Source organism: Ambystoma mexicanum, chromosome 3p, assembly GCF_040938575.1.
Source record: "Ambystoma mexicanum isolate Mex_15411 chromosome 3p, UKY_AmexF1_1, whole genome shotgun sequence".
Taxonomy (NCBI): Eukaryota; Metazoa; Chordata; class Amphibia; order Caudata; family Ambystomatidae; genus Ambystoma; species Ambystoma mexicanum.
The window spans coordinates 175,078,732-175,102,588 of NC_090925.1; the positions used below are offsets into that span (position 1 = coordinate 175,078,732).

At 46.5% G+C, this 23,857-nt stretch overlaps 1 protein-coding gene across 2 annotated transcripts in view; it reads left to right on the forward strand.

The window, feature by feature from the left end:
• The window catches only part of LOC138580216 (C->U-editing enzyme APOBEC-1-like), a 327,632-nt gene that overhangs the window by 278,542 nt on the left and 25,233 nt on the right, over positions 1–23,857 (forward strand). For both annotated transcript variants that reach the window (XM_069650576.1, XM_069650577.1), the window contains one exon: positions 14,720–14,835. In XM_069650576.1, coding sequence (XP_069506677.1) covers positions 14,720–14,835 — 116 coding nt within the window. The remainder of the gene's footprint in view (positions 1–14,719; positions 14,836–23,857) is intronic.

Sequence of the window (23,857 nt, forward strand, 5' to 3'; positions counted from 1 at the left end):
GGGCTGGTGGCTCAAGTAAGCGCAGGGAGGCAGGGGACTGTGGGGTTGCAGATAAAGTCTCTAAGTACGTGGGAGGTCCAGGGGCAGTCTGAGGGCCTACGGATCATGCAAGAGCCAGGTGCCGTGAGGTTCAGAGGGTGGCCAGGTAACCAGTTAGTGCAGCAGACTGGTGCATCCACATGGGAGAGAGAGAGAGAAGAAGCAGACGCACAAAGGAAAGTCTTGAGTTGCTTCTGGAACATTAGGTGGTCCTGCTCAAGTTTCAGAGAGGCAGGGAGGCTGTTCCAGAGGGAAGCCCCAGTGAGGACAGAGATCTACCTCCCACTCTCTGCCTGGAGAAGCGTCTGACCCTCAGAGAGTTGGCGTTGGATCAGAGGAGGGCTCGAGAAGGAAGATGCTTAAGAAGAGAGAATTGTATGTAATGTTGCCCCATAAAGCCTTGTGGACATTGCAGAGGGTCTTGAACTTGATCCTTGCAACCGCCGGGAGGCAGTGAAGAGATTTCATGGTGATAGATACGATCCTTGGGCTTGAGGCCAAGGACAAGTCTTGCAGTCCTGTTCTGGATTAGTTGCAAAGGGCAAAGAGTAGAGGCAGACAGATTTAGAAAGAGGCTGTTGCAGTAGTCCAGCCTAGAGAGGACCATGGCTCTGGAGACAGTGAATCTCTGGGGGAAAGTCAGAAAAGGAAGAATACCTCTGAGGAGGTGCAGCTGGTAGTGTAACTTCTTAAAGATGTCATAGATGTGCGGAGAGAAGGAGAGGGTGGAGTCGAAGATGACACCAAGGTTTTTTGCCTCACTGGAAGGTGCGGGTCCCTTAGAGGTCCCAGGGAGGGCAGCTAGAGTGAAAGAGGGAAAGCAGGAGCAGAGGTCACAATGTGAAGGATCTCAGTATTGCTGGCCTTAAGGCAGAGATAGTTGGAGGCACACCATTCCTGAATCGCGGATAGACAGCCAGGAATGAGCTCGAGAGCAGAGGAGGTTGAGGGTAGCCTGAAGGAGAGCTTACTGTCATCCACATAAAACTGAAAGTTAGAAGAGAAGGTAGAGATGAGGTGGTCCAGAGGTGCCAAGTATTGGTTGAACAGCCAGGGTCAGAGGTTAGAACCCTGGGGAACACCACATGTAGAGAGAGAGATGGTGGAGAGAAAGGACCCAAGTTGGACCTGGGAGGGTCGATCGGAGAGAAAGGAGGACAACCAGGCTAGGGCCTGACCTGTGATACCCAGGTTGTCAGGGAGACGATTGATCAGGATGGCATGCTTGACCATAGTGAAAGCAGAGGATAGATCAAGGAGAATGAAAACAGAAGGAAGGTTAGAGTTGAGATTAGGGAGCAAGTCTTCACGTGTGTTACAGAGAGCAATTTCCATGCTTCTGGCTGCTCTAAAGCCAGACTGGTGGTCATGGAGACAACCAACAGATTCAGTATGTAGAGTAAGCTGGAAGATGGACAGCTTTTCCAGGAGTTTGCCCGGTAAAGAAGTGATAGAGATCGGGGGTAGTTTGCCGGAGAGGAAGGATCGGCCGAGGGCTTCTGAAGGAGGGGACGCACAAGGGAGTGCTTTAGGGTGGAAGTAAAGGTTGCAGTGTCAAAAGAGTGATTGCAGAAATCGGACGAGGGTGTTGATGTGGTCCTTGATGGTTCTGGAGGAGCAGGGGAGCTCCTGCTTGGATGAAACGTTCATAGATCAGACTTGTCTAGAAACATCATCAGGAGTGAACACAGGGAAGGAGGAGAAAGGAGGAGGACAGACAGCCGGAGATGGGCCAGAAGAGGTAGAGGGAAAAGAATAGGAGAGAGAGGACAGGATGCCCTGAGCTTTAGAGGTGAAGTGAGAAGCCAGTGCCGTGCAAAGGGCCTGTGAGGGAATAGGAGAGGTGGAGACTGCAGCGGGATTGACAACTCTTTACAGGTTGTAAACATTTTGCCAGCGTTCTTAGAGGCAGCAGAAATGCAGGCTTGGATATATGCTCTCTTCTTGGACAGGACAGAGAGTCTGTATTGCCTTCGGAGCAGGCGGCAGGCCAGTTTGTCAGAGGATGAGCCTGATGCTCTCCACTTCCTCTCAGTCACCCTACACTTGTGTTTAAGGTCAGCGAGGTCAGAATCATACCAAGAGTTGCACTTGGATGTGGGCTTCAAACAGATCCTTATGGCAGGGACAAGGACATCACCAGTGTTGGAGATGGAGAGATGCAGGTTGGAGAAGGCTGTGTCAGAGTGTGAGTCAGCCACAGGTGTAGGAGGAGAGAGAGTAGCGGCAAAAGCCTCCCCTAACACACGGTGCATGGGTCGGAAGACCAAAAAGGTGGGTGGTAGTGCTGGGGTTGGCTTTACCTGGGGACATAGAGCAACAGGTGAGAGGAAAGAAAAAAGTGGCCAGTCCAAGAGAGAGAGTGGTGAGAGGGTTAGAAAGGGGGATGCCTGACAAGATAAGAACATCCAGGGTGTGCCCGACAGAGTATGTCGGGCCAGAGGGAAGAATAGAAAGAGAGAGAGAGTTGCAGAGAGTTGAAGATATTTCCAACAGGCTGGAGTCCCTTACTTCCTGGGCTGCTGGTGGCATCCCAGTCCACCCCTGATCCAGATCCTTCTCCTGGGACCAAGTTGAATATCTACACCACCTGCAGGCATACATGGATTTGGTGGCAGGCCTCAGAGTTAAAAGTACTGTCCAGGACGTCATGCAACAAATCCCACTCCTAATATAGCAGCCTCCCAGGAGGCAGGAATGGAGGTTCAGGCCATTGAGGTTTGGATGGAGTACTCATCACTCTGAATGGAAGAATAGATCCACTCTCTGTGGAAGGCACCGGCCATCCAGTTTCTTACTCTCTCTGTCAGTAGGTAAGGATGGGAAGGACAATGTCTTTATGATTACGTGGCATCCTGGACCACTAGGCTCTCAGGGAAGGTGTGCAATGTAATGTATAGCGATGATTCCCATTGGTATGGGCACAAAGCGTTGTAGGTAAACATCCTCAGGGGACTGAGTCTGTGGAATGGGAGATTCATCAGAGGAGCATAGAATGTGTGTGGCCATTTTAGCCAATATGAAGGAAGGCTGTGGTGGTCAAGTCCCTACTTGTGACCTATATTGAGCAGGCTTGTGGATGGGGTGCTGTTCAGTTATAGGGAGAGTATATGTGAGTCCAGGAGACTAATTGTGTTAAGCTATTAAGAATTTTGTTGTGAGACTAAGCTGCATTCTATTGTCAGAAGTGTGATGCAATGTGTCCTCTAGTGGTTTGTGATTGCAGATGATTGTGGATAGGTGGCCATGCCTATGGCTGTCTTCCATTGACATGGAGTGGGATACGTACCTGAGTGTCCTGGAAAGTTTCTTGTTTCATTTGTTCCTATCCTGCGTTCAGCTGGAGTCCTTTCTCTGTGCATCTCAGTACTTTATTTGGGGGTCTCATTGCTGACACAGCCTCGCTAACAGCGGGGTAATTAGCACAGGAGACAGAAAGTGTGTGTCAGGATGCTGAATGAGGGGGGGCTAGCGGAGAGTGGTGGGGAGCCAGGTTGTGAGGGCCTTACAGGAGGCAAGGTGATCCTCTAATTGATGAATGATGAGGAGAATTGCTTTCCATATTGTTGGAGCCTGGATGGAAAAGGAGGAACCCCCAACCCTATTCAGGTCGATTTGAGAGAACAAACAGGTCACAGTTGTGGCCAAGGCTGGCTTTGTCCATAAATCATGGACTGGGGCCTGAACTGCCGGGTTAAATGGCAAACAAGTCTCCCCCTTTGCTGTTAGAAGGCTAGGATGAGGAATCTCTGGGGAAATACTGGATCCATCAGAAAGAACATTAGAAGAAGAAATTACTTAACTTTGGGTAATGTTCTTTCTGATCGATGTTCCTCCCAGGGATTCCTCATCTGTGATTTCCATTACCCAGTGCAGCTGTGGTTCGGAAAATGTTTCAGCCATCAAGAGATGCAGGGCAGCTCCACCTGACGCATCTATGTGCACCATGAGGTTGGGGCTAATATTGAGATGGAGAGCCCCGTAATCTTGGATCAACCAATTTTCCCTTGCACTCTGACACTAAGGGAGCTCAGAACCTGGGCTTACTAGCTATCTGCAAAGTGGGGTAGGTTGGAAGGCGACACAGAATCTGTGTGATCAACATCCATCAGAAAGAACATTACAGAGTAGTAAGTAATGTATTCTTCTAATAGATTTCTTTCTCCCACAGATTCTCATCTCTGATAGACTCCCACTGTCATGACTCGCTCCTGGAAGCTATGGGATAGAATGAGGAGTTACTAGGCATCCCATCACATTCCGTGGGGAACGTGTGGCAACCCTCTAGCCTTTTCGGTTTTCCCTGCAGCACTATAATTAGGCACCAGGTGTTCAGACCGTTGCGTTGCAACTCCTCTTTGCAGACACGCTTGGTGAGACAGCGCTCCTGTTTCATGTGTGTTTTCTTTCAAAGTTTTCCCTTTCCTCCGTGTGTTTTTCCAGTTGCTTTCTCTCACTCCCCTTCTTAGTAGCTTGCCTTTTTTCGCGTGCCCTGCTCGCCACCTTTCTATTGGAACCTTTGCTTTATTGGTCCGGCACGCCTCCACAGCAGTAAATTACCTGGGCGGATTATTTCTTTTTATGGCTGCCGCAGCGTTGTGAAGTGACGCCTTTGTTTTGGGACCTCAGACTCCTCAGCTTGCCATTCCTTTGGTACTGCTGGGTTTGCAGAAGGACTTCTCAGGGCAGCCCATTTATCACGGCAGTCAAGCGATTGTTTGAAGTAAGACACTCGCAGCTGCCTGCCTTGCAGTCACGTTACAAGTTAACTTCTTTTCTTCACATTTAACCATCTGCTGCTGCCCTGTCTTCTACTTCTGTACTATTCATACACTCCTTGCTCCTTCTGAACACCCCACATCTCTTGGCTGTTGTGGATTCCCTCCTCTACTGGTGCATGCTGGAACCTGTAGTCAAAACAAGGATTTTACTGCTACCTGCACCACCCTCAAGCCTATAGCAGAATCAAAACCCCGCCAACTTCACATCATCATTCCAGGTTTTTTTTAAGCCAAAGCTTTTTTCCCTGGTTGGGGTGGGCTCCCCGGAGTCCCCTCGGCTGGGCAGATAGCCTCACTGGCAAAGTGGCCTCTGGGGGAGGCTGTCCCTATCTCTTCAAGAAAAAAGGAAGAACCATAAAGAAGAAGTCTATGAGTGCCTGGAGACAAAGGAGAGAGGAGACCAGCTCTGAAGAATTCAACACAGAGACCTCAGGTGAGGAGTGGGTTAGTGACCAGGGTATAATACCTAGTGTTAAACCAACTGAATCTGAGACCCACAGCAGTACATTGTTATGGAGGTGGGAGGAGAGCAAGGACACCACCTAAACCATACAACTCTGAAGGTCAACTCTACCAAAACGAGCATCCTGTCTTGACAGACTCCAAGCAGTTATGCTTTCCGACTGGGGGGAGATATGCCCAAGTAGCTGCCTGGCAAATGTCCAGAACAGGGACTCCACGTTGCAGAACAGAGGTGGCAGCCAGTCCTCTGGTCGAATGATCCTGAGACATTCGGACACATCCTTACCAACCAGTGGTAGCATTCCGTGATACAGAGGAGGATCCACCTTGACAAGTTCTGTTTGGTCACAACCCTGCCAGCGTGTGCACCACCATAAACAAAAAGCTGGACATCTTTCCTATACACCCTCGTTCTAGAGATGTAGTAGCTGAGGGGCTGCACCAGATCCAGCCAAGGGAATTGTTCCTGTCTAAACAAAAGACAGGAAGAGGGATCTTTTTAAGAGATGGAAGTCAGAGACTACTTTTAGAAAGAGTGATGGCCATGCACCTTCTTGGGGGCTGGCCTGGACTCCTGGGCAAAGTGCTTTGTGTATCTGACCTGTCAGAAATACGAGTTGGGACTTTCTGGTCACAATCACAATTCCAGCCAGAGGATGTTTGTTGCTGAGCAGTTGTGAGGTTTGTTAGCAACCATTACTTGTTTGAATGGTGCAGGGCATTGTGATTGGTGGGCTTTGGATAAGAAAAGGAGTCCTGCATCCATTCTGGAGTTTACCCATTGGAGCCTAGGATCTGAAGAATAAGAGCCTGCATTACAGACCCGAAAGACTGTTATTTTGGACAACCAGCATTACCTATGCCATTTCCCGAAGAAGTCCTGCTGTCCTTGATGCACCAGAGATTACCCTTGTCGGTGCTTCACCCACGGAGTGTTCTGCATTCTGCACAAGAAGCCTGCCAACGGTGAGCATTGGACATTTCCTAGGTCCATCCTTTGTGCTGCCCATCCACTAACAAGGCGTCTCTGCTGCTACAGTCTTAGAACTGGAGCTTAGTACTGTGAAGGTGATCAGCTTGTGACCCAAGAAAATCGGTGTTGCTGTTGCTGCTCGACTGCATGAAAAGCGGTTTTACTGGTGGCTGTTTGTTACCGCCACCACAGACCAAGCTTGCTCAACCCTGACCATGGTTTTTTTACTGCTGCACTTTGTCTGCCATGTCCAGGGGGTCTCCTGTCGGATTCATTGTGGCTGCTTTCCTAAGGTGTCTGGGCTGTCCAGCTTTAAGTATCTTGGTATCATCCCAGAAACAGATATCAGAAATGCAGAGTAGCCAGACCCAACACTGACACCAACTTCAGCCATCGCACGTGCTGTTAGAAAAGATTTCCATTTATGGGTAAATGTTCCCTCCAATGTGTACCGCCAACATTTTGCTGTTTTCTGACCACACTAGCCTGACTTTTACCAGTGGAGCCCAGCCTTCTGCTGTACTCCTGTGGGCATTTGCGCATTTTGTTGTGGGGAAACTGCCTTAAAGACTGTCAGTACTGGGAGACTTTGTTTCCCTTAGTCTTTCACTTTGTTGCTATTCTTTAGTAAAATTTTATCAGTGCACAAAGTACCTTACAGTACAGTGCTCTGAGGTCACTTTTTCATTTCTAAGGCCCTAGACACCCTCAAAGGATTCTATGGTGAATGTACAAGTGTGCCCTGGACAGAGCTGGTGGCAGCTGTTACTTTTTATGTGTGTTCCACTATTTTCAATGGTCCATACAGCATTTACTGCGTTTGGGCCCAGGGCAGTGCCCAGTGCCTAAAATGGCCATGCCACAAAGTCCTCTGTTCTGTCCTTCGGCCATCTTGTCCCTTTGCCTTCCCCAGGTCGAGCACATCTTTATTTGGTCATGCAGACCGCCCCGCAAACCGAAGCTTTCACAGGTTTCTGCATGTGGGCTGGAGCTGTCTAGTTCCAATACACATCCTGGGTGCCAGGATGCCTGGTGTGCTGGGATGACTGGGACCACCATGGTCTGTGATTGGTCCATGTTTGGGATAGCTGTATGTGAGAAGATCTCGCATTGGTTTCTCTTCATTTTGGGCGCGAAGGAGATTTTGGAAATGAGAGGGCATCTTTCACCCATTCCTGGTCATTCTTCTGAGTTCACACCAAACTTAGTAAAGGAGCCAAGTATCCTGAACCAAAGAAGCAGATCCGTGAAACTGCTGGTGACCCGCTGGAAGGTTTGGCACCCTGAGTCTGCTTTTGTCCCGTCAGTTACCCTGTTTCTGATTGAACCTAGAAGGCCTGCAATCGATCCATTTGAATAGTCGGAACAACTATTCTTGGAACCTCCAACTTAACCGGTAAGGGAGCCTTTTTGGAAGTGTTGCTGGACTGCCCAGTGAACTGACCAGCTCGTACGGGACCTTTGCCCTGCAACCGCCGCCGTCTCGAGTTTCGACTTGAGACTTTGGGGCTGTAAGCTCTAGGTATAAGGCACTCTTCCTCTGAGTTTAGTACACCTAGCATTCCTAGGTCTGGAATTAGGACAGTATGCAGGAACCCAAGCATATGCGGTCACTGTGTCACCCAGCTGTGCTGACAAACTTCATGAGTGCTGTCAGACTCGCTGAAGTGGAACTGGCCTCATCCCTTCACCAGGAGCAGAGAAATCGCCACTGTCCCACCACAGAATCATTTCCAAAACGCAGTCCCTAAAAGCTGCAGAGCCGCGCAACTGAAGGATTTGAACCTGCGACCAAAGTGGACTTGACTGCCAAAGTTTGATCGGGAGTGCACCGAGGGTCGGTAAGTACTCTGCTACCAAGCTATTCCCAATTCCTGGATCCTGTTCTGCCCTCATAGGGAGTGTTAGGAAAGTTTCCCATGTATGTGTAATTTCCCCTCCAGTTGTGTACCCCCCCAAAATTTGCTGCTGTTTAAACACCTTAGTCTGACTTTTGACAGTGGAGCACAGCCTTCTGCTGCACACCACTGGGCTTTCACTCACTTTGTTATGGGGAAACTGACATGCCCTTAATGACAGTCAGTACTGGGAGACTTTGTTTCCCTTAGTCCTTTCCTATGTTGCAACATTTTACAAGTGCACAAAGTACCTTACATTACAGTGCGCGTGGGTCTATCTTTCGTTTCCAAAGGCCCTAGACTCCTTCAAAGGATTTTTTGGTAGAAGTGCTGATGTGCCTTAGACAGGGCTGGTGGCAGCTTATCTTTTCGCATATTTGTAACCCTTTCTTGCCATGCAAACCGCAATTACCACGCAATTGCCACAGGAAGGTGGCCTGGCTCCAAAATGGCCATGCCACGATGTTCTTTGTCCTGTCCTTTGGCCATCTTGTCCCTTTGCCTTCCCCAGGTCAAGGAGACCCGGGTCCATCCTTATTTGGTCATGCATTATCCCACGAAACGGCAAGCGTTTGTGGCCTTCTGCATGCCTTGTGTGTGTGCCTCCAGGATGTGGGCTGGACTGTCTAGTTCCAATACACATCCTAGGTGCCAGAGATTCTGGTGTGCTGGGAATGACTGGGACCACTGTGGTCCATGATTGGTCCACGTCTGGTCTGCCTGTATGTGAGCAGATCTCCCATTGGGTCCTCCTCGTTTTTGCGCAAAGGAGAGTCTGGATAAGAGAAGGCCCCAAACACCCATACCAGGTCGATCTCTTGAGTTCTCACTGAACCTAGGATAGGATCCAAGTATCCTGAAACTAAGAAGCTGAGTCGAGGAACAGCTGGTGCCCCGCTGGAATATTTGGCACCCTGAGCCCGCTGATGTCCCGCAGGACCCCACTGCTTCTGATCGCCAAAGAAGGTCTGCAAAGGTGCTTCAACCCATTTGAATAGTGAGAACAATTATTCATGGCACCTTCCTCTCAACCTGCAAGTGAGCCTCTTTGAAAGTGTTCCTGGACAAACCAGTGAACTGACCAGCTTGCGCAGGACCTTTGCTCTGAAACCGCCGCCATTTCGAGTTGACACTTGAAACTTGGTAGATCGTAAACTCTCTGTTAACGGCACTCTCACATCGAATTTCGTATACTTGGCATTCCCAGATCTGGAATAAAGAGATGGCGCCCGAATCTGAGTACACGCAGTCACCGTGTCGCCCAGCCGTGTTGACGAACTTCATAGGTGCCTTGCTGCTGCGCCCCTCTGTGCCCTGAATCCTGCTGCAGTGAAACTGGCCAGATCCCTTCACCGGGGGCAGAGAAATCACCACTGTCCTGCCATGGAATCATCGCTGTAACTCAGCCGCCTAAAGCCACAGAGCCGCACAATTGCCGCATTTGAACCTGCAACTGAAGTGGACTCGGCTGCCAAAGTTGGTCCAGCATGCACCAGTGCTCGGTGAGTACTTGCAAACCTTACCGGTGGCCCCTAGCACATCCAGCCATTTTTACGCACGTGTATCCCCTGAGGGCCAGTCACATTTCCACATGTAGCCTCTGCTACCATCCCATTCCCAACTCCTGAAACCTCTTCTGCCCTCTTAGGGAGACCCTCCACGAATAGTGGGAACATATTCTTCATTGCCTCACCCACCTTCCAGAGCTGCTACAGCCCCTGCAAGAGACACCATTTTTGCTCTACCGCACGATCGCATGCACCAGCACCTGAAAATACTTTTGTGCACTAGGCTCCACTCTTCATAGGATCTGCACTGCCTCTTAGTTAAGGATTTATTGATGAAGAACTGCCTAAAGTCTATTTGCACTGCTTGCTCCCTTTCCTCCTATGTTGTGGACCCATTCTGTGCACTAATCCTTTAGGCCACTTGATATTGTATACATGTGTTATAGTAGTGTTGTAGTGGTTTGAACTATTACTGTTGCTAATTGCTTTTTGTTTGATTTCAAAGGCCTTTAATAAATGTATATGTTTTTTTGATATTTACACCTGACTGGGAGTGATTTGTAGTGTCCTTTACTGTGTGTGCTCATTGAGGTCTTTCAGTCACCCTCACCCCTCCTGAGACCTAGTCTTGACCGCCGCCAAGGCTACCTTGATTGGTCTGGCTTGTCCAGAAGGTTACCCTGTTCCAAGAAACTAGGCTGGCCTTCTGAACCTCTGCCCACCAGATCAGAGTTCAGAAATCCATCTTGACAATTACTAAAAAGGTAGAAACATGGTAGGAAAATATCCTGGACTCAAAGTTACAAAGGAAAAACATATAAGGATACTGTACATCCTAACCGCACTTCACTTTAGGGTGATGTGTACAGTTGTAAAAATAGTCTCTCAGCACTGATAGCCTTATGTACTGATCAGTCTCCCCCTAACAATTAGCACAATTAGCACAAAGCCATGGAGGTAAAGCAGAAGGCTTTACTTACCTCCAAAAAGTCAACCTAGGGGACAAAAGAAAGCAAAAATAAAGGTTGTACCATAGAAGTGTAGAGGAGGAAAGAAGCTAAAAGAACAGTTTTCATAACACTTAAAATGTAATGAGGTGTGAACGGTGATGATGTTGCTGCCAAAAAATAGATAACATGAGGACCAGTCTATTTATTTTTTTATTTGTATAGTGCACACAGGGCCTCATTACGACCCAGGCGGTAAGGGGTTTACGGCAGCGTTAACAGCGCCGACCCTTACCGCCTGAGTACGAGGTCCCTTAGCGCCATGGCGCTTTTAACACCTGCTTTTAGCAGGTGTTAAAATCCATGGCGCTAAGGGACCATGGAGTTAATTACGCCACCGTAATTTACGGTGGCGTAATTAACGCCTTCCCCACTCCCATTATGCCCTATGGGGCAAAAATGGGAATGGGGAAGGGTAAATGGGGATTGGGGACTTACCGCCCCGCCAAGGTCGGAATGGGGCGGTAAGTCCGCCAACCACCATGGCGTAAACGTAGTTTACGCCATGGTGGTAAAGTCACGGCCCAGGCGGTAACTTACCGCCTGGGTCGTAATGAGGCCCACAAACACTCTGTGGTCAACCAGTTACATGTGGCCCTGAGGCAGTGAAATACACAGTCAAATGCACATAGTTACGAACAACAATTTACATTACATCAGGTGCATAGTGCAAACAGATTCTTACATGCTGAGCAGATTTCATGCAAAAAGCCAGGTTTTCAGGGCTTTGCGGAAGGCCCAGTAGGATTCTTCTGCCCTTAGGGCAGGTGGGAGAGAATTCCATTGTTTGACGGCAATGACTGGAAAGCTTGACCCTCCTGCTTTGGCTTGTTTGAAGTTAGGTTTTATGAATCTGTGGGTGTAAGGGGTTCTGGTAGGTCTAGCTACCTGATTCTTAGCAGTTTTCTGGACCAGGTAGGGCGGGGTGGATTTGGATATGCATCTTTGTGTGATAGAGAGTGGGCCTCATTATGACCCAGGCGCTAAGTGTTTAACGGTGCCGTAAAAAAGGCTGCGGCGCCGTTAAACACTTAGCGCCTAATTACGAGGTTCTTTGCGGGACCCGACCTTAACGGCTGGTTTTACCAGCCGTTAAAGTAGGGTGCCGCAAAGGGACCTTGGTGCTAAGTACGGTGCCGCAATTTGTGGCACCGTACTTAGCGCCTTCCCCATTCCCATTGAGCCCTATGGGCAAAAATGGGAATGGGGAAGGGCCCATGGTGAATGGGGAATTACCGCCCCGCCAACCTTGGAATGGGGCGGTAATTCCGCCATTCACCATGGCGGACCACGGCATGGACCATGCTGCTAATAGCACCATGGTTTAGCGCCGGGGTCGTAATGAGGCCCAGTGTCTTGAATGAGATCCTTTACCAGATTGGGGAGCCACGGGCAGCAGATATATGTTCTGATCTCGGAATGTTCAGTGTGGCTCGTAGGGCATTGTTTTGGATAGTCTGGAGTTTTTGCTTGCCCATGTGCCAGGGAAGAGTACATTGCAGTAGTCCAGCCTTGTGCCAACCACTGTACGAGCAATCATTAGGCAGCTGTCTACAGAGAGATAAGGTCTGGCAGCATTGAGGAGTTTGGTTGAATAGGCAGCTGACGAAGATTTGGCGTTTACTTGCTGGGTTAAGAAGAGTGCTGCATCAAGTTATACTCCTAGAGTTTTTACCGCTGCTAAAGCTGATATCAGCCTGTTGTCAATGTTGAAGGCTGAGTATTCGGGGACCAGTTTTTTTTTTCACGGAGGGTGGTCCAATGAGGAGTAGTTCAGTCTTCTTATTGTTGAGGCGTAGGCCATAGATTGCCATCCAGGCTTCGATGGTGGCATAGGTTGAGCTCAGCGATGCTCCGTCAGTAGTGTAGGTAACAGAAAGGGAGAGTAGAATTTGGATGGTGTTGCCGTAGTTAGTGTATGCTATACCCCAACATCCAAAGTGGAAGAGAGACTGAATATGTTGTACAGAGTCGATGAGATGCATGACCCCTGGGGTACTCCACAACTGATAGGGGAGGATGCAGCACAGGCATTTTCCGAGAATACTTTCATTACTCTACCTTCTAGGAAGGAGGCAATTCAAGATGTCGCTTCAGGGGAAAAGGATGTTGCAGAGGTGAGGTGGTGGCATAGTATATTATGGTCGACTAGGTCGAAGGCAGCGGAAAGGTCTAGTAGGAGCGGTAGTGCAGGTTTCCCCTCATCCTTAATCTCATCGATCTGGTTCATAAGGTCTAGGAGAGCTGACTCCATACGATGGCCTGGGCAGAAACCAGACTGGCATACTCCTAGGATATGGTTGGATTCTAGGTGGCGTTGGATTTTAAAAAATGCGTCTCTGTCACTTGTCATGCTGGATAGGTCAAACTGTGGAGAAATTAGTGAAATTAATTTACACTACTTTCTCTCTCTTGTCTCTCATTACGACCCTGGCGGTAGGGAGTTGATGGCGCTGGTAGAGCTGCTGGTGCTGTTAACCCCCTACCAACTCATTACGAGGTCCGCCCGCGGGACCCACTAAGGACGCCTAGTTTTACCAGATGTCCTTTGCGGGTCCCGCGAGTGGCCCAGCATGCTAACAATGGGCCCGTCATTAACAGGCCCTTTGTTAGCACGCTCCCCATTTCCAATGAGCCCTAAGTGGGCTCAAATGGGAATGGCCTTGTACTTGGTCCGGGTTCCCTGAATGGGGAAATACCGGGCCCTCCAAGGTCGGAATGGCTCGGTATTCCCCATTCAGGGAACACGGACCTGGTATGGAGGTAGCCATTCCGCTAAGAGCGGCATGGCTACCTCCATACTTGTAATGAGGCCCTATGTTTCTTTCCCTCTCTCTCTTTCTCTCTCACTCTCTTTTTCTCGCTAACAATCTCTCTTTCTCTCCTTAGCACTCTCTCACACCATTTATGTCTAGCTCTTGATATTTGTTTCTCATTCTCTCACACTGTTCCTAGTGTCTCTCTCTCTTCTTCCTTATCCTTCCTTTGCTCCAATTCTCAATCCTCTATAACTCTCGCCACTTCCTTCCTCCTTTTCCTCTGTCTCCTCTCTTTGTCCCTTCTTTTTCCTCTGGCATTCGTCCTCTCATTCTATCTCTCATCTGTCTCAACTCTCATTTTGTTGCTCTTCCTCTCAATGTTTCTGTTTCCTGACACCCTCCATAAATGGCTCTACTCGCTCATCTCTTCTTTGTGTAGTCTTTCGCCCTGTCATTCTCTCTGGCTAGCTCTTTCTCTATTGTTTTCTGTCTCACAGCCTGTCAGCTTGCCTACTCACTGACCTAGCTCTTCATCATTGCACCCATGCACTTATTCACCCATTTCTCTACTTATCTGCCATTTGCCAACTGTCTAACCCTCTCTCTCCCTCTGTCTCGCTTTCTGTCTGTATCACACTCTCGCTGTCTCTCTCTTTTTTATCATACGTATCCTATCTCAAAGTGCACACTGATGTCATTCATTTAATATAATAGTAGGACTTTGTCCAGGCCTTATCATGTAAAGATACTCTGTGAGAAGCTTGGTATGACCAACTGGTGGACCACACCAAGTACCATAGAGGGGAACCCGAAGGCTTTTTTGAAAGCTAGGTCACTTGAATGAAATCTCTCTTTGTTGTTGAATAGGCCCTGTAATGACAATGTGTTGATAACCTCTCTACGCATAAAAGAGGAAACATGCATAGACAAATATGTAGATCTTTTTAAAGCTCCCTTTACACAGACTCTACCTTTCATTCTGGCCTTATGGACATGCCCTTGGAATGGTGGTGGCTCACAAAAATGCCTATTTTGCACTGAATAGAGGGAAACGTGTCATTTTCTGTTTTATATTTATTGAACAATATGTTTACTTAAAAATGAGATGCCTCTAGCAGCATGATTTCATTTGTCATGTGATAGAATGGGCCACATAAATGTATGAACTCTTATATTCTGTGATTTTATGATATTGCACCCTGTTTTAGTCTCTGCTTTTATGGCATCAATGCTGAAATAAAGCTCACATTGATTGATTGAGTTTGACCAAATATGTTTACCCCACTCCCCAGATTACAGGTATTGCTGGAGGACGTTTGTAAGTAGTGAACTGGAACGTTTCAGTCTGTGGCCACAGACCGCCCTAATGGTGATACATTTCATCCGTGAACTTCAGATCACCCTGTTTGTAAGTAGTCACTGAAAAGAAAATTTGTTTGCAGCGCAGAATGTGGGATGCCCAGTGTCTGCTGTGTACAACTGCAAACTTCTGCAATCTGATTCTGTTACTAAAACGTTTTGATTTGACAATTCAATCTGACTGTGGCAGACTGAACTGTCCTGTCTGTTCTGTGTGATATTAACAGCGACATTCTGCCCAGTTCGCCTGGTGTTAACTCCAAATTTGAAACTCGAACAGTTAATATCTTTCCATCAAGTGTGACACTGGTTGTATTTGAAAGCTCCAGTGGGATGGGAGCTGAGTGAGAAGGGATATAGTTTGCCAGAATGCCTAATTATGGGGGCTGAAAAGGCAACCTATTGAAAATGTGTTGCAAACATTCTATGGGACCAGAGAAATATGAATAAGCCTTGAAGAGTTTGCAAGGTCATTGGCCCTCGAGAGGCACACAGACCTGCCCATGCAGAGTCCTGCACTTATTCTGTTTCTTTTATAGTATCTATAATGAAAAAATATCATTACCTTCACGTTCCTCTTCCTCATCACTGTACTTACTATTGAAGGTGGTCCGCCTGACTTCCAACAGAACCCTTTCCCAATTTTCTTTGTATAACCTACCCCTCACAGCCCGGGGTTTGTAGCACCTGTCATGTCCCATAATCTTCCTGCCTTCTTCCCTGGTTTTCCTGGTACTTGTTATTCTCTGACGGTACCTGTCTTTGGTTTGTTCTCCAGGACAGGAACCTTGGCTTACCTGAAGTAGTCTTGAAGAGTGGCCTGGATTCGTGCCTATCCATAGTGCCTGCTTCTTTGGCCTGTTCCCGGTTGGTCTCGATGAAGGATTCCCTGCACACTCCCTTTTCTTTCCTTGAGCGGTTGCTTGTGTGTGGCCATACTAACCTTCTCACAAAGTATCGGTGCAGAGGAAGGTTACTTTTCAGTCCAAGTATCTGCCGGTCCCATCTTGGATCTTTGGTAGACTTCAATAAATAAGAACTGTGTCGGAGGAAGCGGGATGCAGAGGTAATGCTCTGATTACTTACCAGTAATCTTCATTACTCCTATTGTTACTCTTCCTCGTCACAGTAATGATGGCCGTATCTCCCTGCCCGGTAGTAAGATTGTCCATTTTCCTGTGATATAGAAAGGCAGATTATTGGACATGTCAGGCGATGTGTGCGGACTGGGGCTATAAAGGCATTTGGGTGAGGGTTCTTTTGGAAAGCAGATCGCTTTCAATAAGTAATGTGATGAGGAAGAGTAGGACTAGGAGTAATGAAGATCACCAGTAAATAATCAGAGCATTAGGGCAGGATCTGCGATAAAGTTCTTCTGGGAAAACCACAGTATATGTTGGCATTTGAACTTTGCTAAAAGTAAATTATACTCAATTTCTCCTGGAAATGCTTTCAAGATATAGGGGGTCATTACGAGTTTGGAGGTAGCCATGGTGCTATTAGCGCTATGGCTGACTCCAAACTCGTGTCCGGGTCCGGGTTCCTTGAATGGGGACTTACCGGGTCATTCCAACCTTGGAGGACCGGTAAGTCCCCATTCAAAATACCCAACCCCATTCCCTTTCGAGCCCCCATAGGGCTCAATGGGAATGGGGAGGGGGCTAATAACGGGCCCGTTTATAACGGCCCGTTATTAACTCTGGTCCCCTTGGGCGACCCGCAAAGGACATCTGGTCTGACCAGACGTTCTGAGCGGGTCCCGCGAGGGTACCGTGTAATGCGGCGGTAAGGGGTTAACGGCACCGGCATCCTTACCGGTGCCATTAACCCCTTACCGACGCACTCATAATGACCCCCATAGTCTTTTACCTCGGCTTACAGAGGGCTGTTTCTGGCCTTTGTGGGACACCCATGAAGACCGTTCGCAGGGCCCCGGCAGTGTATCAGCATCTTGGGTGGTCTGACAGACTGCTCAAGAAACTGAGTGACATGTTATGTTAGCATATAGTGCACTTTTTATACGGCGGTCCCAGTGCTAAATTGTCAGTGTGTGACCCATCTACTTTGCGTCCCGCCTCCTATTCCCTCATCTCATTCACACTGTATTACCCCCTGTTGTAGCTGTCTAAGCTTACATCATCTTCTTACCCAGTGTGTTTTATCCAGTATAAGGCACATTGGATTCTTTCATGGTTTCGCTATCTAAATGAATTAGGAGAATAAAATGTAAAATCTCCTGTCTTGCACTTTGTTTTAGTCTTGTGATGGCAGGGAAATCATACTGTGATTTCACATCTTGACATCCTTTATCCTCATAGCCAATGTTATAAAACTCTTATTGTAGCTTTTATATCGCTCAAAACTGGAGCATAGAGACAGGCTCTCCTGAAAACTGATTGTGACACAAGGAGAAACCAGGAAAGATAGCTAAGAATTTACTTTTGACAATGTCGAAGCCAGGTCTGTGGGGCAATGTTTACAAGATGTCATGGGAAGATACATATCCATTCGAAAGTCTTCAAGATTTGGCACAAAGCATACTCTCTGCACAATATGTAGGTGTGATTTCTCCATAAGACATGGTGGCATGGCAGTTTTGAAGGAACATATTGCCACTTCAAAACACAAGGCATGTGCTTCTGCAGTTAGTGGAACAAGCAGTATAATAGCTTCTATTTAGACATCCTCACAACTCTCTCACACTGTTATAAAAGCAGACATTATTCTTCAAGGGCTAATTGTGAAATACAATTTGCCATTTAGTGTAAACAATGAACATGTTGGCTGCTGTTTCTTTCAAAAACAGTAATAGTGCTCAGTCATACTCAAGTGGCCAAACTACAGGAAGCCATATCATCAATACAATTTTGGCTGTTAAAAGGGTTCCTTGCTGTCAATAAAAAGGGTTTTCTCTTGCAACAAATGGAAGTTCAAATGAGGAGGATACTTTTTCCATTAGTTATAAGTCATGAGGACCAAACATCTGGGCTAGTAGTACATTCTTTTCTGGAAATGCCCACAGTTAATGAAGTCACTGGTAAATTGCCATGAAAGCATCATTGTAAAATAAAAATCTTAGTTTCGCACAGTGTGTCTCATTGTCTTGTGAAAATGGTTCTGTTATGACTAGGAAAAGCAAGGGAGTTCTTGGGATAAACAAAGATATGGCAGCTATGTATATGATGGGGTGCCCATGCCACCTTTCTCATATAGCTTAAGAAACTGGATCAAAGACTCCCAGTTGCTTCAATCCAGAAGAATTTACTATTGACGTGCTTTACCACTTTGAAAAACGTGCAAAAAGAAAATCATAATTGAGTGAATCCCTTATTGTTTGTGATCAGGCAATTTGCAAGATGCTTAAACATGTAAATGTCTTAAAGGAGCCCTGAAACTGTGCAAAGTTTCGTAATCTTACTTTCTTATGAAGTATGAGGACGATAAGCTAAGTGAGGGGCCAGCAAGAAAACACAGAAAAAATCCACAAGATGGAGACAGAGAACAATGAAGTGAAAGGATTAAAAGACCCTGTACTGCAGTGTTATGTTCTGTTTCTTCATGCCAGTTTGCCCGATTGTGATAAGGCAGAGGTTCCTATGATAAATATGCTGCATCAGTCACAAATCAAACTATATAAGTCAATTCTACCACGCCTGGTGAGCATATGGCATTCAGGAATGTGCATATGGAATGGATGGGATGGGATCATAAAGATGCATGTTTTAATGGGGAGCCGTCTGTGCAGAGATAGCACCTCCTATTCCAACGTGACAGCCCTGCGTGTACGGTTGTTATCACAAAGGCAGAGTCACTGTACACCGTCATGCCCCTTCATTTCCATAGCTCGTCCTCTTCCTGTGGGGCTGTTCCCTGAATTTCTATTAGTTGGGTAATTGACAGCATATTAAACCCCTCTCGTACTAACATTCTTCTGGTTGAACTTCCCTAAATATCTTTAGTATCAAAACACAAAATCTCTGGAGAATATGCAACCCTTTGGGCTTCATTGCCTGCGGCTTCATTTCTGCGAGAGATAAAGTCTGTTCGTTTAGTATGGGCTGTGCATTTTACGACTGCTATGGCTACTGGGAGCTGTAGTGCCTTAATGAGCCTGTCCAATAAAGATGCATGTTGTACTTGGGAGCCGTCTGTGCGGAGATAGCCCCTCCTATTCCAACGTGACAGTCCTGCGTGTACAGTTGATATCACATAGGCAGAGTCACTGTACACCATCACTTCCTGTCCTTCATGTTTCTCTAGCGCAAAATAATTCTGAGTCCACATAACTGACCCAACACTGGAAGATGGCAAAGTACTGTTTTTTTAACAATTATCTAAAACAGGGATGTTACAACGAACATCAACGGATGTACGCTCAGTCTCTCAATGATCGCCACAAAAAATACAATTCTTATAGTGCTAATGCATCAGAGTGATGTCATACTACGTGGCAATAGTGAGAAAATCTATCAAGGGTCGGGATTGGTAAATGGAAACATCTAGATATACAATTGTATAGCAAGGGTCGGGATTGGTAAATGGAAACATCTAGATATACAATTGTATAGCAGCTAGGATTGTTACCGGCTGTCCCATGTCAGGTGGACAACTTATGCCTACCTCTAAAAACATGTAATTCCAGAAACATTAGATAAACAGTTTCTTATTGGTCCTTCAGACTATTAGGTCCTTCTTTATATGGACTGATATAATTGGTTGGCACACTTGTTCCATGTCTGGAACATTCGGTTCATTTAACAGCACGTAAGCCCAGACCCAGGTGCAGGGAGATAGGACATGATACTACCTCGCCACCCAACTAGCCCTGCATCTCTCATCACCCATGCCTTCTGCCATAAAATTGTCTTTGCACTTGGCCTTGTAGAGTATTCTCATATTGGGAATGCACAGGAGTGAGGGCACTCGCTATTGTGTCTGGGACTCCAAGTTCAAACTCTATTTCCATCCTGGGCTCACGTGACAGGAGACCAGGATCTTGTCCGTTTTGTAGGTTTTAAATGCTCTAAATGAGTTAAAGCTTGGTATCCCTGGTGTTCTTTCCTGCACCTTAACAAGAGAGGATTTATCCTTTGCATGCTCGCTCCTTTTCAGAATAGATAGCTGACCTTGATTTCTTCAATCTTGACTTTGGGCCAGACAGCCTCGCCACGCAGCTCCATAAGCCTGCTATTTTGCTGCGACACAACTTTCCCTCTCCCTTTATGGTTTTCTGGCTTACTTCTTTCATGATACCAGTTTCCAGTTCTGTATAATGGTGGCTTTACCTGCTTCTATTCGCTACTTATAGCTGTCCTCATTAAGGACTTAATCTACCTTGCGTTTCAGCATCTGTACATGTGTTGAGCTTCTGTTTTCAGCAACATCTTATTTACCGCCTAGTCTTCATCTTGACTACGTTGATAGTTCATTTGAACTCTTGCACTGTCTTTTGTCCTCTAGGGCTCATACCTTGTCATACTTCTTTATCTTGAAACATCGTGAACACTTCTTTATGATGTCATCATTTCACCTACTTTGCTTCTTTTCATACTCCTTCACGTTTTCCCTCCTGTAGGTTATCATCACATCGAGGGTACATTCGGTAGGGTTTTCTCAACAAGTATCTTCTTTCAGATATCCTCTTTCAGACACTTGCTTGTGGTATTGGTATTAAAGCTGGTGTCAGGCATGGCACAATCTCATGTCTCCAATACAGGAGGTAGTGGGGTAGGATCGCCTGCAGATGTACACAGCTGCTCCTCTACATTCCCCCCTCTGGTCGAGTCCTCAGCCACCTCCTCAGGTTTGTCTGCTCCTTTATAATTTTTCTTGAAAGGATGTCTCTTCAGTGTCCATATCTTCATCACCCCCCTCAGGGTGCCCGCTGTTATAATGTGTTCAGGTCATGTAATTACACTGTCGATTCAGGGTACAATCAGACCCATCATCCAACGTACTTCTTATGATCTTTTGGATACCTGAACTTCGTTCCCTCAGGTGCTACAATGCTGGCCTTTAGTAATCTCTGACAGTGTCATCAGTCAGATCCTTGGCTTCTAGTGCATCCTTGGCATCAATAATGATCTTCATTCCTAATGCTTCTATGGCAGTTTTCTTACATTGTCCAATTATTATCCTTATCACACAGAATCCAAATATTATTAGCACCAAAATAGCTCCAAAGAACTTGAATATATTTGCCAACCAATAAGGAATCCAAGAGAACAGGAATGCAAACCAACTGTCATCTTCAGTGGCTGATGTCTCGTCCACCATTTTTATGTGTAAATCTGTCAACATCGATATGGCCTCTGTCAACGTCCCGTTCTCTCTGTCATGGGTTGGTATGAATGTGCAACATGATGGCCCTATCTTGGCGCAAACACCTCCTTCCATGGTTGTGATCATGTCGAGGACATACCTGTTCTGGAGGGTCATCAACCTTATGTCCCTCAACTCTTCTTTTATCACATTAAATCCCTTTATGGTGGCAGTGATTGTTTGCAGCAGCTCCCATCTGGTAATTGATCTCCTTTTTTGAGAGTTCTATTGACCTTCTCCGTCTCATATGATCATCGACTTTTGGAAATTCTTCCATCTTCAGATCACTTTGTGGGATCACCAATGCTGGAACATGGATGTATACCAAAGAGCACACTCTACCCCAATTCCTGAGCAATTTCATATATGCTCTAGATCCACAGGCCCAATACTGATCCATTAGGACAGCCATCCCTATCCTCATTCCTGGAACATCCATGGTGTTTTTACACCCTTTGTTATGTCCAACATAATTCTTCCCCTTGCTTCAAAAGCACATGGTTGCATTCATTAATGGGACTACGGACACTGGCTCAGCTTCATCCTCCACCCATGTCAGCAGTTCAGAGTACTTAGACCACAACTTCAAACACTCATCATTCACCTCCTGTACTCATTGTACTGCTTCCTTTCTTAGTGGATGAGCTGCATATGGCATCATTCCATCTTCCCATCCTTTACTGGTATGCACTCGCCCATAGATCAGCAGCTGTGACCGTTCCCAGCATCCAGGCATTCCAGTCTTCTCTGTCATGTCAGAACAGTTTATTATCTTAATTTCTTCAATGAGCACCTCATCCTGGCCTGCAGCAGGATACACAAGCATCCAGGTTCTTTCTCCATTTGTCTTGTCTTGATAAAATCATCCTTTTATGGAAATGACTGTCTTGATCTCCATCGCAATGTTGCCCAGCACCCTTGGAACTGTCCTGTAGTAGTACATGTTGCCGGATGACTGAGGCACTTCGCATCTTGCACCGGCATCTCTGTTGAAATGAATATTTTGACAGTATTCATGGCAAAGGGGGTGAGAGAGCAGACATAGCAATTCTCATCAGATGCTCTCTCTCCCACTTTTTTCATATGCTGATGCCACATATTATTCCCCAGGTGAGCTGCATTATCAAGATAGGTATTTATCCCCTGATTATTTTCTTCTGCATCTCTCTTATGTTGTGTAACATGCTCGTACCCACACTTGGAAGAATTATAGATGATCTTTTTTCAATTTGATTAGCAGGAAAATAGATTTTCTGAAATGTAAGATACAGAAAGATAAAAATAATACACAGACATATATATCAGGCAAGGCACCTGAAAAAAAACATTTAATGTGCCATCCTAATACTTGTTGGACATGTTCTCTTTCTATAATCACATTATCCTCTTTTCCAAATATTTTTTCTTCAAGTATTCCATTTTGCATCTGTGATTGCATAATCTGCTCAATTATCGCTGTTAAGAGTCTCCTTATCACTGGACCATTCTTGGGATCATTTGGAAAGGTGTGAATATTAACATCTCTCCTAACAAGGGCAGGGTGGGATTGAAGTATGAACACAAAAATAGCAACCACAAAACTGTTCATGTTACTGTCAACAGGTATCATGTAATTTTATCAATTAAAACAGATATTCTCCATGAAATGAATCTGAATATTAATCTCTCTTCCAATTTCTGATCAGGAACTGATGTCTAAGCTTGTGTCATGCGTCCAAACTCCTGGAAGCAGTGGAATCGCTTCCGTTGGGGAGGCTATTGATTGTTCCACCACGCTCTCTGCAACCCACGGTGACAGTCTAGTCTTTTTCTCTTCCAGTTTGTCGGTGCTCGACTCACCGGAAGGTACTTCACTGCCTTCCTCCTGGCGAGCTGCGCGTTGCAACATTTGGAGTTTTTGCTTTCGCTTCTTCTCCGCGCCTGGTTCAACGCTCCCCTGTGTTTCTGCACAAATTCTTCGGGTGCCTACTTTTTGGGTTCCCTCCATTCTCTATTCTCCCTTCCTCTCTCCTCTACTGCTTTCTCAGTTTCTCCTCATCCAGCGCTCTGCGTCCTTTTCCTCTTACTGCCTTTGCAGCGGTTGCATTCTTTGCCTTCTCAGCATTCTGTTTGCTTCTGGCACCGTTGTCCCTGCTCTACTTCCTGTGATTGGAGCAGTGCTTACATGCAAGTCAAGATCTGCATCTCTACATCTTCCACGCTTCATATACACCAACATCAGGACATCTTCATCAGCCGGGGTTTTTTCTGCCAAGTGCTTTTTCCCTGAACACTCGCCTGCCTCGGTGCAAGGGCCCTAGCGCTACCGTTTACCGGTGGCCGCTGTGGCTTCGTATTGAGACAGGTCAAAGTCAACACTGCTGCAGACGTATAGAGAGAGCCCCGTACACTAACATTGGGACTCCAGTTCGGCAGGTGAGGAGTCGGAGGGAGGAAGCGGGTCGGAAGAAAACATAAGTGAAAGTATCAAACTTGACAGCTTGATACTGATGCAATATTTATTTCTTTAAAGAATTTCTAAAGTTTGTTTCAGCCTCTGGAATTTCTCTGCAAGTCTATTCACTTCCTGCTATCCTGCTAAAGTATATAAGGAGTGTCCACTGAATTCCAGTCCGAAAGAAATATGTGCTAATCACTTGCTGCTTCATCATCCTTCTTCTTGGTCATCGATCGAGTCTGCCCAATGTGGAAATTCTTCTTCTTGTCTTGCTTCTGGGTCAGCAACTGCTGGACGGAGGGTCTCGCCTTTA